The sequence below is a fragment of the Xiphophorus couchianus genome, chromosome 9 (genome assembly GCF_001444195.1).
Source record: "Xiphophorus couchianus chromosome 9, X_couchianus-1.0, whole genome shotgun sequence".
Taxonomy (NCBI): Eukaryota; Metazoa; Chordata; class Actinopteri; order Cyprinodontiformes; family Poeciliidae; genus Xiphophorus; species Xiphophorus couchianus.
In genome coordinates, this window is record NC_040236.1 from 29828393 (window position 1) to 29842748 (window position 14356).

The following is a 14356-nucleotide window of genomic DNA, read 5'->3' on the forward strand; positions in this document are numbered from 1 at the left end:
TAAGATATTTAGTGCTTTTATGGCTCAACCATCAATTTAGTAGTAAAACAAACGTAAATTGTACATGTTCTGTATAATACAGTCATAATAAGATAATTTCAAATATATATGACTCACTCTCTATCTAAAAGGGCTCATTGACGTAACATAAGTATTTATGCTATTAATTTTCCTGTTCTGTCTCCTTATTTTCTTTCTATTGAAAGTACCCCAGTCCAATGATTGTGGCATTTCTTCAACAATGCCATTGAAATAGTAAAGCACTCAAGTACTTATGTGGTTTTTTACACTGCAAAAACACATCTTACGGAGTACTTTTGGTCTAGATTTTTGTGCAAATATTTTTGAAATAAGTAAAATAACTTAATAAAATTTTCTGATGTAAGTGAAAAAAAAATCTGTCAGTTTACCTAGTACCTTTTATCAAGACTTATTTTCTTAAAATAAGCTCCTATATATTGCTGAAAAGTTACTTGTAAATTAATTATGTCAATTTCAAGTGTATTATGATGTTTGCACTAGAAAAAAAATGCTTGGTAAGATTTAGTGTTTTTGCAGTGTACCTGTTCTTTCCCATTGAAAGTACTCATGGGTCAGTGATTCTGTGTTTAGCTGCATCTTCTTTCAGGACAAAATCATGAATTCACAATTTTATTTATATGTCACTTTTCAAGATCTAAAATTACTAAATGTTTCTGCCTTTTGAATCATTGCTTTGTATTGGAATAGATTTGATTTTATATGATTTGGACCTGTTTTGACTTGGAAAGTGACTTGAGAGTACATCTGCTGTGAATTGGTGCTACAACTAAATAAAATATAATTAAATACTTAGTATTTTAAAACAAAACTTTGTAAAAAACAGAATTTAAATAATAACTTTTATTCCATTATTTGTCTATGCATTCATTAATAGATTCATGTACTGCTCAACACTGTTAGTTGAGAAATATGTGGAAAAAAGCAATTTAACAAATTTAGATTGACCACCACCTACATTTCAGACCTTTGTCCCCCTGGTGTCCAGTTATGTACTCTGGAAGGTCAGTGACCCTCAAAGCATATAAGTGGAAATATAGAAACAGAAAGTTAAATTTTTTTTTTTTAAGTGCAAAAACAATTGGTTTTTAAACAAACCGTTAATAAAGCTGTCCATATACACTGTCAGTTTCAGTTTTAAAGTGTCAATTTTAAAGTGTGAATTATGAAACAAAATTGTTGGGAAATAGTTCAAAACTTGCCACAACAGTTTGCCTGTTGCATCACACCGTTTGGTCAATAGAACTCCTTTTTTTTCTTTAAAACTTTAAAATTCAAGTGGCTTACACTTTGATGTTCATAAACCTTATCTTTTGTTACCACAAGCTTTAGTGGATTTTATGGAATAGATTTGCACAAAGTAGTGCATTTTTATAAACTTGAAGAAAAAAGGTTTTCTTTTTTCCATTTTTCTTTACAAATAAAACATGTGTGAAAGTGTTGCATGCATTTTTATCCAACACAACTGAGAATACTTTGTAAAACCCTTTTTTCTGAAAGTTTTTTTGGTTTTAGCCTTGCATTCCCTACAAATTGATAAATTTCCTAATTTTCTTTGTAAAATAGTTGAAGTTTTTGAAGATTTTGCTATAGATCCTTAATTATATTTGTGTCTGAACTTTGACTGGGCCACTCTATGACATGAATATGATTTGATTTCAGGGGGAAAGGTATTTTCGGAGTGATGTACATTGATAATTTCCTGCAACACATAGTATTATGATATAATGAAAGTAAGAAAATTAATGGTTGCTTCTCTGATTTCTTCTTTCCTTGCCGAGGTGGACGATCATGTTTTTTGTCTTTTCATCTGTTATTTTTGAATGTTTTGCTCTGAAATACCACAGACTGCCTTATTGAGACAATCACTGTGGTTAAACAACTGAAACTACAGTGCAGAGCACAGAGTGATACTACTGTGTTGGGAAAAGAAGAGCAGACAGGCTCAGGTTATTAAATACATCTCATATGCCATGTGACATTTAAGTCAGCTGTCTCTACTGTTTCAGCAGTGAAAGTCAAAGGGCAGAATGGCCCAAGAGACAAAAATAGGAGGTCAGGATCGCACTGGAAAGGTCGAGGCCAAGTAAAGTTTAGATCTGAGTGCAGTCCAGAGGAATGCATTTCACTGCAAACGACACATCCTGACACAACCACGCTAGGAAAATTACAGAGTCTCGAGCACATTTCACTGTAAAAAATTTAAATTGTCAATTTACAGACCAAGTTTTGAATGAGAGGCATCTGCTGTCACTGAAATCCATGTCAGCACCAATGTTGGGCGCTCTTTCATTCTCATCTGAATACGGTAATTTGATATGCAGTTTACAGAATGGTCTTAGTGTTTTTGTAACTTCAATGTTAAAATCAGGATTCAATAAAAAAAACTCAAACATGGAGTAAACTAATTTAACAAAGGGAAAACTGTCTTTTGTTAACTATTACCTTGTGGTTGTAATAAGTTGCATCATTCTTACTGATGGAGCTAATGAATATGACCAATGAAGAAGTTCTCAGTTTTCTCAAACAATGCATAACAAGTTGATAAAAACTGACATAATAAAATATGTCATTTAACTTTGCTAAATTTAAAATAAAATACAACAATCTTCAGAACTGAAATGGATTACCAGAAGTAGAACCTTCCAACACAGACTTCAGAGAGTCTCCCTAGAGTATAACCTTCTTATGATTGCAATATGTTCAGTAGTTTCAGCTTTATGTGCTGGGTAAACTGGTCTCCACGCAGTTATAGACCCATTCCTGCTTTTCATTAATGGGTAGCACATGTTGGCACACCTACAGGTAAAAGAAATACATGTTTGTATTAGAATCTAAGATTAAATATAATCATTCAATGTGTTGTGGTACAATATTAAGCCATCATAACACCAGAGCTAGTTTACTTTTATTTTTTCTCTGTTTTCTGTGGGTATAGTCAGGGGTTCACATACATTTTCACACATAAAATTTCTTACTTTTCCCAATTTAAATTTCCTGAATTCTCAATCTCCTTTATCCCATTTTAAAAATACAGAAGTTCCAAATGAATCTATGGCAGATATTTCTACAGTGTGAATATCCTAAAAAAATACTCAAGCTTGCTACTGTCGTACTGCTAACAACAACAGACGCACAAGGTTGGAAAGAACACCGGCTTTACTAGTAAAACAGTGAATATATATATATATTTTTACCATTTTGGTCCTGGCTGGAACTTCAACAGCAAACACAGCCATCCCTCTGCTGCTGCACCAGTTCCTGCTCTGCTCATTGTTTACATGAACCGTCACCTTCTGATTGGCCTGCAGAACAGAAAGCAGAGCTTAACTTTTTCCAGTTTAAATCTATGAAAACACAGAATGTAGTTTAAACAGGTAAGTAGGATAAAAAGAATAAAAGGTTTACACAAATTCGTCTTTGCATACCATTAAGTCATGGTAACATTCTAAACAATTTTCTCTCCTCAGTTGTTTCGAGCCCTACAGCCATTCTTTAAGTGTAGCTTTTGTTGCCAAGAGAATGGACACTCCTCCTGCATGTCAATGATCCTGAATTGAATAAGAACTACTGATTGTGTTGGCTAAGGTCCTGGGAAATGTAGTTTATATTCCTCTCAACCCATCCGCTTTGCAACTGGCACTGAAACAGACCCTCAGCATGATACTACCACTGACATGTTTAACAGCTGCTACAATGTTCTGATGTTAAAAACCTCAAGGTAGTTTTTGAAACTTCTTCTTATTGTGGACAAACAGCTCAGACTTTTCAAATGAATGTTCTTCCGTCTGAGGGTGAAAGCTTGGAAACTGGACACAAATGGATGTTCCAACCGAGTGTGACTCTGTAGTTTATTCTCTGAAAGTAAACTTTATTTTAGATAAGCTCCATCATTTCTGCCAAGAGTGTGGTCAAACACACAGTGAGAATCATGCCAGAACCTTGTTGATATTGACAAAAACTGTGATTTGTCTGCAACTTGCTAAAAGACATTCCAACAAATGTTGCTGGGGTGTATGCATATCTGCAAGCTTGAGAAAAAAAAAATAAAATAGGATGAACGATTTCAGTGAACCAATAAAAGCCCCAGATAATCTAAAATTCATGCCTCTAATAAGTGTTGAAAACTTAATTGTTACCCTCAAAGCTAGATAAGAGTAAACAAGTTTTTGGTCCACCTTGTTGACTATGAGGGAGGAAATCCGGTGGTCTCCTCTGTAGGTGTAGATGAAGACATTGTCATGCCCTCGAAGTGCTTTGGCCCCAAACCTCGAGGTGATGGACTTCTGGAGGGCTTGGTTCAAAAGCTTGGTGCCTAAGTCCAAGCAAAGTGGCTGCATGGATGGCTGAGTGCCTTCACAGTGCACATCTATTTGGAATGGACATGCCTTACAGAGCAGGAGGAAAGGTTTGTTTAACTGGCTGAAATTCATCCTACACCACAAAACCAAATGAGTGAACTTCTATGAATTAATATCACAACCTCACCTACCTCTACTAACTCCAGCATATGATTGTAGCCCATAGATTCCAGGGTCACCCACAGATCTGTGGGGTCTCCATCTTTCTCTGTGGCCTCCATCAGGTTCAGCTCCATAAAACCCTGCCGGGTCAGCTGGTTTTTCCTCATATCAAAGTTTTCTGGCCCCACAAAACCAAAAACAATAAAAACCTGGGCACACTCTTCACGTTAAATTGCTTTGGTTAGTGACTACCTTTACACACTGCCCAGGCATCCCGGTCACACTTCTCCCCACTGGTCCTCAGCTCAAACAGGTTGTACTCATCCAGGCTTAGCAAACCATTCCCATCCAGGTCAATCATCTCAAAGATTTCAGACAGCACCTCCCTGTGGCAAAAACAGAATATTACAGATAAATGACTCGCATCATCTTTTCCTATAAAACACGTGTCCATAAGAGCATTTTCCATTCAAACTCTGTGGCAGCAACAGATAAACATCAGAGGTTTACCTCAGCTCGCTGGTGAGGTCTGGTTCTCCTGTGTCTGTCTTGTAGACAAGTTTGACAGATTTATCCGAAAAGCTACTTTTGTTTTGTTTCTTTAATCTGCAGCCACTGGTGAAGGGAAGCAGGCGGTAAGTCCCAGCATTTAGTTCTCCTTTCCAAACATACTTCTACAAGAACAAAAAAACATCAACAAATAATCTCACAAGTGCAGACATGCAGGAATTACAACAGCATGTAGGGACACTGATATTTTATTTGATTCTATGTATGATAGATTTAGAACACAAATTAATCTGGTGATGAAAGGGCCTGTTTACATTAAACATACTTCTTTGTCTTTTGATTCGGTGAAACATACTAAAGCGGAGTCCTCTTTGGTTTCACCTGCTGTCATGACAAAAACAGCCGTGTCCACGTTCATCCATGCTGGAGGCTTATCTGAAAAGATGAACAGAAAACGTTTTTGTTTTTTTTAATCACAAATTATTTTTAAAATTAGTAACATACATTATGTATTTTCTATGAATTATGAAAATTATGGCAAATAAAATCATAGAGTGAGGACCTACAGGAAACTCCATTCAGATCATGGACCTTCTTGCTACAAGAGCTATCAACTGCACAACCATGTAGCCCTATGGCAGATCCATCATACTAAATTAAATTTAATGAGCTCAACAGGCCCATGAAAGGTAATGAATCTATTTTATGTTGGAATTTAAGATGCCCTAAAAATGGCTTCTGACCCAAACAAATCCTTAATCAAAATTGCTGAAGTCTAATTTAAAAATGTCAGATAAAACCTTGCTTCTTGAAGCAAAGTGTAAAGTACTATTATAATTTCTGTAAAAGGCATTTTGCAGGCAACTGTATACAATATTTTTCCAATTGTAAAAAAAAACTTGCATTGGGTTTCTCCAAGCTACAACATTTAGCTGTATACGCTACAGTTTTGCACATTTTTCTTTCAAGGAAATGTTGAAACTAACCAGGTCTGTGGCTGAGGCTCAGCGGCTGGATGGTTAGATATACACTGGTTTTTTGAGGAATATGAAGGTGGTACTGCAGAGAGCTAATGCTGCTGTTATCGTCCACAAAGAAGCAGCCTTTCATAAAGCAGTGATGCCAATCCTGCAATGACAGAAAACACTCCTGCTTTACATATCCAATGGTTGTCTGGATGGCAAGTCAGGAGAACAATCATAAAAATATGGTTACCTCTGCTAGAAGGCCTTATAATACTTATAAAGGATTCAATTCTGCTTTATGTATCTAGACATGTTTATGTGTGTGGCTTCAGCTCAGATCCTGACACTACAAAATTCATTTATTCAGTCAACAGAAACCAAAACTAATTAGGATGTCCTATTTAAAGCAGGATGGATCTTGTGACAGGGGACGTATAGTTTGGCATAAATAAGCTGAAGAAGCTCAGTTGATTAACAAAGGCTGCCACAGTTATAATTACCACTCAAATCTTCAGCGGAAAAATTCATTGCAACATTTTTTTTATATATATATTAACTCATTGACATGAAACAGATGCTACTCTAGTGCTGGCCAGAAGAGGGCAGGAGTGTCACGTCGTGGGTCTGAAGAGGGCTGGGGAAAGTCTCCCTTCTGGACCTGATTGGGGCAAATTGGAGTCCATTTAACCTTGATAAATATGGTCTCTTCAATCTTGAGCGAGCGGTCATTCAAAAGCGTCCAGGGGCTACTTTGGTGATATTTATGAATTCTAATAATTCTTTCATTTTGCAATCCTGTTGTTGCTTTGTCTGGCTACACAACCGAAATTAGGTAATAATTTGAAATTGAACAGGAACATCAACACAGCGAAGTTTTCATTCCCCTCATTGGAGACACATTAAATGAAAACACAGTTGACGTGGACACACAGTAAAAAGCACATTGAGGGCCAAGCAAGGCTAGAATAGGCCATATATCCTTTTAGTTGACAAATAAATCACCAAGTTAAACAAAGAAAAGTGCCATAAAGACGGAGCATGCCACTCCTTTAGAGAAAAGCCATTTTCTCTGAGTATTTATCTTGGGCTGTGAGAGGCATAAAAGATCAAACCATAACACTTCGGTGGTTTGTCCAGACAATATTAAATGAGGGAAAATGCCATGGGCACCCATCCACTGGTTAAGGACATCAGAATTAATGCCTCCATAGAGAGAGGGTCAGCCTGCAGACTAATACAGGCTCTGTCACCTGCTCCAGCCACAGGTCTGATTTACTGTTTCACAGGGTCGCAGGACACCAAACCAGCCACACACATGCACACTCACACTCACACACACAGTCTATTAAACCTCCTTTAATCTCTTTCTGCTCTTATCTACACATAAAAAACTATAGGAAAACAGAAAACTAATGATTGCCATGTAGATTTCTGTGTACAAGGAGATATTTGTGTCTCAGAAGATGCTACAATATCTACATACTGATGCAGCTACACGTCCATCCTCCATCAGCCGTAGTTATTAGCCTGTGGCTATATAGGAAGCCAATCCAGGGAGCAGAAGTTCCCCTTCGAGGTGCTCTCTGGACACACATTCTGTTACCCTTAATGATGTCTGGCCGTTTCCAATCTCAACACAGTGCTTAGACCTGTTCTCTTCTGTTTATTTATTTACTTTTTTTCTCTCGTTTTGCTGTAAAGCAAACCAGCCATGGTTAAGCCAAAAAGAGTGAAAACAAAGAGCGCCAGATCAATACAGTGTATATCTATCCACCCCAGGCTACGTTCAGCCATCCGAGCGGCTGCACGACACGCTGGGTCCTCCTTATAACGCCGTACACCATACAAACACAAAAAGATATCCAGTTATTTACCAAACGTACAGATTTGGCCTTTACAATAAGCCATATAGTTAATAGTACTTTATGTACAGATGGAGCTTAAGAAATAGGAATACAATTGAATTACTCATTCATTTAAATAATTTTGCTAAAAAATTGGGTGGCATTAAATACTAATGGTATTTAGTACCTTCTGCTGTATGTTAAGAATTTATTTTCATAAAATATCCCATGAATGGTTTCTCAGAAAATTGTATCATTACATAAACTTACTAAATTGGGTTTTGTTGCAGAAATATTAAGTTATTGTCACAAAATATAATTGCTCAAGAAGGTGGATAGAAGTGCTCTATCCAAGCATATCAATAAAAAGTTTAACGTAAGGAAAAAATGCACTAAAGAACCAAGAGTGTACGCTGATCAGTAGGTATGGACAAAGAAACAACGAGGCCTTATCATAAGTATTTAGAACCATGCAATCTACTGTATGTTAAACATTCATTTTTATGATTATGTTTACAACTGACAAACTGCCACAAATACGGCATCCCAGAAAATTTGATCATTACATAAATAAAAATGGATTTCATTACAGAAATATTACGTTATTGTGTTATACGTTATATTGCCACAAAATATTAATACTAAAGAAGGCGGCTGTTTTCATAGTGCTCTACACAAGAATATCAATGAAAAGTTTAGTGGAAGGAAAAAATGTGTTAAAGAACTACCAGTGCTCATTAGTATGGACATAGAAACACCAAGGGGTTATCACAAATGTTGCTTCATATAGAAAGCAGGACTTGATGTCATTTCAGGACATTTCCAAACATTTAGGACAAGTGCACCATGTTCTAACAGCTTCCGTTACCTGTAAACCTGATGGTTCTTGAACTTTGCCTGCTTTACTGCTGCTGGATGCCATTGTGACTGAGTTTGACAGGGACGACCGTCTGCTGCGAGCAGAAGGAGGGTGAGAGGAGGACTGGCTGTCTGAGAAACACACAGCAGTTAGCAAAATACTCAGTTTTAAAAAGGATTTATGACTTTGGCAAATTACAGGCAGATCAGTAATCTATGGAAACAGTACACAGTTTTCCAATAGCAAAATTAGCTGCATGATGAAATTCAGTCGATAGTCTGCCTTCTTGAAAGTCTCTTTGCACAGTTCAAGCAACAATGCAGACTTTGCTTTTTGTTCTGAGAAAGTGTAATATCGAGATCTAGCTCCCTGTAATTACATTGCCACAGGAAATCACTAAAGGCACCCCTTCAAAATCATTTTCTTGCATAACATTATTCCTTGAAGATAAACTGAGGGTAGAATTTTTTCCTAGTTTTTATGAAGGGGCGGATTATTACCAATCTCAGAAAATCAGGACGATTAGAAGTGTGAGTAATCAGTTAGATACAGAAATAAATAAACCCACTGTAATCCTCCTTTAGATTTATGTTGTTAAAATAAAGCTCTGAAAGTTTTTTTTGTTTTTTTTTTCAAACAAATCAGTAAAATTACCACTTGAATGAAAGCAAAACCTACATCAAAACATTAGAGGCTACAGAAAACAACCCATTTGACGTGTGTGATCGCATAGCAACTCAGGTCAAAGCCTTGTTAAAGCGCAACAGGTAGAAATCAATACATGGGAGAGGCACAATAACGTGATAATCCAGACTACTGCGTGGGAGCTCATTTGTTTTTGCAGTGGTGGTTGACTGCTCCTCTTCTCTAATCCCTCATCACCTCCCAAGTGAGAAGTGGTGGAATCCTCCCCGAATCAATAACAAGAACATGGACTGACCACTTAAATCAACCCCATCCATCTTCCCAATGTTGGCCCCTCACTCTCCTTATCATCCCAGAGCTCCGCCCTTCCAATCCTTTCTTCAACAGTTGGGTTCTAAATTTTAAAAAGCAAACTTACAAAGGAGAAGCGACAGAATCTACAGATTCCTTACTGAAAATATGCAGTTGACTGAATCTAAGTGGTTTCAAACCAAAGTAGTTTGGGTTTTTTTTTAATCAATTTTCTAATGGCAGTAATGACTACCAGAATCAAAACACTTTGATGTCTCCTCCCTCTAAACAAGCTGCCCTAGATGTTTGGCTATTATGAAACATGGACTGTCTTAATGGGGTGATTTGTCACATTGGTGATGAAAAATTGATCAATAAAAAAACTATTACTCATTAATCAAAACGGATCATGAAGTGCACTGCGGAGATTTGGGGTAAGCCTGCTCTAAAGCCTTTGTTCAATACCTTTTTTGGCAGTGGAGTCTGACTCCCCATGTTGAGCTGGTGATGCAGATGATGCTGATGCCACTGAGCTTTTAGGAGGGCTGTACAACTGGCTGCCAAAGTTCTGCCTCTTTAGCTTAGCGTCAGCTTCTAGCTTCTCCAGAGCAGCCGTTTGACACTGCTCTGCTGTAGACACAAGCTGCCTGCAGAACTGACAGCAGCAGGGGAAAAAGTAGTAAGAGAATGATACACGAGCAATGTTTGGAGCCAACAAAGAGCAGCATAAATGACTTCATTTTTTGTTTTTGAATGAACTACAAATCTAGACAGATTTGCAACAAACAATATATATTTTTTTAAAATCAGCACAGAAATTTAAAAAGTTCAAAAGAATATCTTTTGGATGGAACTATTTAGCTAGCTTGCGTGAGCGTACCTCAGCACAGTCCAGTTTGCCATCCTTGTTAATCTCTGCCAATGAACAAACAGCATTTACCTCCTCAGCTGTCATCTTCTCACCGCTCTGCAACAACAAAGACAATTTCAAATAATATCCTGACCGATCATGATGCCGCTATATCTTCAGTTCAATGAATTCAGAAGAGTTTCATGCTCTTTTGAATGAAAAGTCAAGACTGGGGCTCCCAGTTGACCTTTGCTACTACTAAACATTTCTAATAGTGAAATTCCATAGTTTTAAACTCTTAATTTCCCAGAGTTCTCAGTTTTTAATCCAGACAAAACGGATGAAAGGATTAAATTTTTTGACAATCGGTAGAGAACAAAAAAAATACAGTTTCTTTTCCAAATACTTAGATGCTGACTAGTGATCAAAGTTTAGCTTTGATGTTCCAAGAATAAAGTCATCAACAAAAAATTGAATCCAACTTCTTGAGTTGTACACACACATTTGTTTTAAATAAAAATGAGTAAAAAAAAAAAAATCAGAAATAAAGTGAATAGTTAGCAGCCTAATGACAATAATCCTGATTCCAGCTTTTCCATTCAAAATTAGTGTCATTCTCTTGTGACACTAATTTTATGAGTAGTTACTGAATGAAAAGAGATGGAATAATAGCTAAAACTAGCCTTTCAAATTGGTGCATTAAATAAAAATGTTTGAACAATGGATCATTTTGCAAAACCAAGTCACAGGTTGAAGATCCCTATCCTAAACAACTGTAACCATCAAAAATTAAACCACCATATAAGAAGCTAAAGTTAAGAAAATATTCTGCACTTTGTGGAAAATATATTTCATAAGATTCTAAAAAAACATTTTACTTACAGATGTTAGAGCCTTCTCCAGAACGCTGTGCGTGATGTAGCCATCACAGTTTACATCCAGTTTTCTGAAAGCTCTCATTAGCTCAGCTTCCTCGGTTTTCTGTTCGCATTTCAGAATCTCGCAGAAGTCATCAAAGTTTAGCTTAGATGTTCTAGAAGTCCAGTATTTATTGAGAATCGCGTGGGACGGATTCCTACCAGCCTGCTGTAGAACTAAACAAGATAAATAAGAAACATGATATTCACATGATTGTCACTAAAAACAGAAAGCAAAGATGGAACAAGGAGCGTGGAAAACAAACATCTTTAAAAAAAGTTTGCCTCCATCAAAAATGCATTTTACGATAGTTTGGCATTTAATTATTAAATAGGTAAAAGCAAACTAATTTACTCTGAAGAACACTCAATGAAGACCGAGAACCACCAATGCTTCATGTAACTACACCAGAGAAATCGAAAGCTGATGTGATTAAAAGAAAAAAGTTAACTAATTTAATAAATGTAGTGAATCTATATTTCTGTAGTCAGACTATTCAAAACTGGACCTACAGTTTTGTGTTGTCATTAGGTACTTCCCAGTATATCAGCCAATTGCATTTGAGCACCTCCAAGCATGGCATTATAAAAGGACGGTATATAACAAAGTTTAATACTGTTTTTAAATTCTTATATATTTTTTATACCAGTTTGTCTTCAAAACTACAGCTACTTTCTGTAATAATACTCAAGGGAGCTAGTTGATTCAGAACTGTATGTTATTACTTTTCACTAATAACTATGTGGACTTAATCGATTTATCTTTTTTCCTGCCTTTGACATTTTTGTAGTTTTCCTGATTACAAATCGAGGTATTCTTATAAACGTGAGACTTATGTGGGAAAATTAAGATGGTTGACCTAAATCAGCGATTTGCAGTGTTCAGTGACACTTTACATTTTGTCCTATTCTACCAAAGACGCATTTATGTTGACTTCTACGTAAAACTGTGCTTTCACGTGAATCAAGGCAAAGTGACAGATTTTCACAAGTTACAAATCACACCGCGTTCTGTAGCAAATTAGCAAGTGGTTTAAAAGCGGTTCTTACCCCGACACAACTGTTGTTTTGAAGATATATTAGACAAACTTGATCGGAACACAGCAAGATAAGCAGCTCGACACTGCATGTAGAAAACCTCATCATCGGAGGGACGAGTTGATTCCTGAGAAGACATTTTGTAAGGAAAAAAACAATATGGCAACGATTCGCTATGTCTATGGGGGAATAGGGAGCAGACCGCCAACTAAAAGTTTGAATTGTTGCATTTGCCCTTTCGTTGATAGGTGTGATACATTGTTGCTATCGCGGGGACTGTTGCTAAGGAAACAAAATCTCGACGGTTCGCATCAAACAGGACCCGGTGGAAACAACTAAAAAGAAAACGTTCCTCTTACGTTGCTAAACCTAATGCAATGCAGTGTCTTTCACAAAATAAACCAAAATTAAATTCCACTGTGGTAAAATTATCCACAGATTTTAGAAAAAAATTGATTAATAAAAGCATGAAATGTCATACGTCACCAAAATAGCTTGTTATTTCTGGAACTATTTGTGGTACAAACCCATCCATCCATTTTCTGTACACCCTTATCCCCAGTGGGGACGGGAAGGATGCTTTTCTCCAGGGAACGTTTCGGGCGAGAAGCGGGATACACCCTGGACAGGTCACCAGTCTGTCGCAGTGCTACAAACCTGCTGTTTGAAATATGAATTAATGGCCGGTTAAAAATTAGCGTTATATAGTCTGACAGATTTTCACTTTTCTCATATTACAGCCTCAAATTAAAAGAGTTTCATTTTTACAAGTACATTCTTAAAAATATTTAAATAAAAAAATAAAATAGTTATGCATGTTGAGTTGATTTTTTTAAATGTCTTACAGTACGTGTCTAATAATTCTGAATATATAGATATTGTCATGATGGGTGCTAGTTTCTTTTCCCACCTACAGAACACCAGGAGAACAGATAATCAGATGAATAAAGTTTATTTTAACAATGATTAAAAATGAGAATGTGTGGTTCTTGTTCTTGAGGATGGCAACCGGGGTCGTCCGTACTCTGAAGAGCAATGAGATAGATTGTGAGTTTGAGGTAGTCGGAAAGTGGAGCTTCAGGAAAAATTAGACTGATCTTACTTGAAATTAAGATTATCTTCCACCAGGGAGGTAATACAGTGGTTTCCGGGATTTGGTCTCCTTGTGGAGGTCCTCGAAGAGGTCAGGGTTCCAGAGTGGCGTTTCGACGGGGTGAGTTCTTTGGTAGATGGTGGAGACTGCGGTAGAGGGCGGACAGGTAAGGTCAGGTGAGGAGGAACGAGGAGCGAACCGACTGCCAGCTGGGAATCCAGGAATGATTTATGGTTTATCTGCAGAGGCGAAGAAGGGACTCGGGCAACCATTGGGTAACCATCCATGGCATCACGAGGGGAGAAATCCGGGAAACCAGGAGCTCGGGCTTCTCGGAGATATTTCCAGAGCATCACAAGAAAACACCTGAGAGAGGTAATAAGAATATATTACTAGAAGTAACTTCAGAAAAAACCCTGAACGTAAGCTCGGAAGGGCGCAGAGTACCATTACTGGCAAACACTCAGGCGTCGAAGTGCTGGCAGCCTGCTCCTCATATACTCCTAGATGATTAGATGATGAATCACAGGTGTGTAGGGCCCAGTCATGCTCTCCAGGGGGAGCAGCCTCTTGGAATCATCTAGTGGAAGGAGAGGGAAGCAGCAGGCAACAGAAACCCCCCACAAAAGAGGACCAAAAACCCCGGTTCCCAACAGATATGGAAATTGTCCCTATTTTTCGTAAAAAAAAAACTTTAAAAAAACATCTCAAGTTTATAGACAGGTTGGAGAGAGATGTGTTCAACAATTTTAGGTCTCGTCTTAAATTCTCAATTGAATTTAAGTCTGGACTTTGACTATGCAAGAATAATAGATGAATATGCTTTCGCCTAAAGAATTCCA

At 37.2% G+C, this 14356-nt stretch overlaps 1 protein-coding gene across 1 annotated transcript; it reads right to left on the reverse strand.

The window, feature by feature from the left end:
* On the reverse strand, positions 1 to 13114 carry efcab7 (EF-hand calcium binding domain 7). Its single transcript, XM_028027680.1, has 13 exons — positions 12434 to 13114; positions 11349 to 11560; positions 10497 to 10583; positions 10082 to 10271; positions 8690 to 8811; positions 5999 to 6140; positions 5338 to 5447; positions 5013 to 5176; positions 4755 to 4888; positions 4532 to 4680; positions 4218 to 4427; positions 3237 to 3344; positions 1 to 2838 (listed from the first exon to the last, which is right to left on the reverse strand). The coding sequence occupies exons 1-13, from the start codon at positions 12558 to 12560 to the stop codon at positions 2758 to 2760; spliced, it is 1836 nt and encodes a 611-aa protein (XP_027883481.1). The 5' UTR covers positions 12561 to 13114; the 3' UTR covers positions 1 to 2757.
* Between the last annotated feature and the right edge of the window lie 1242 nt (positions 13115 to 14356).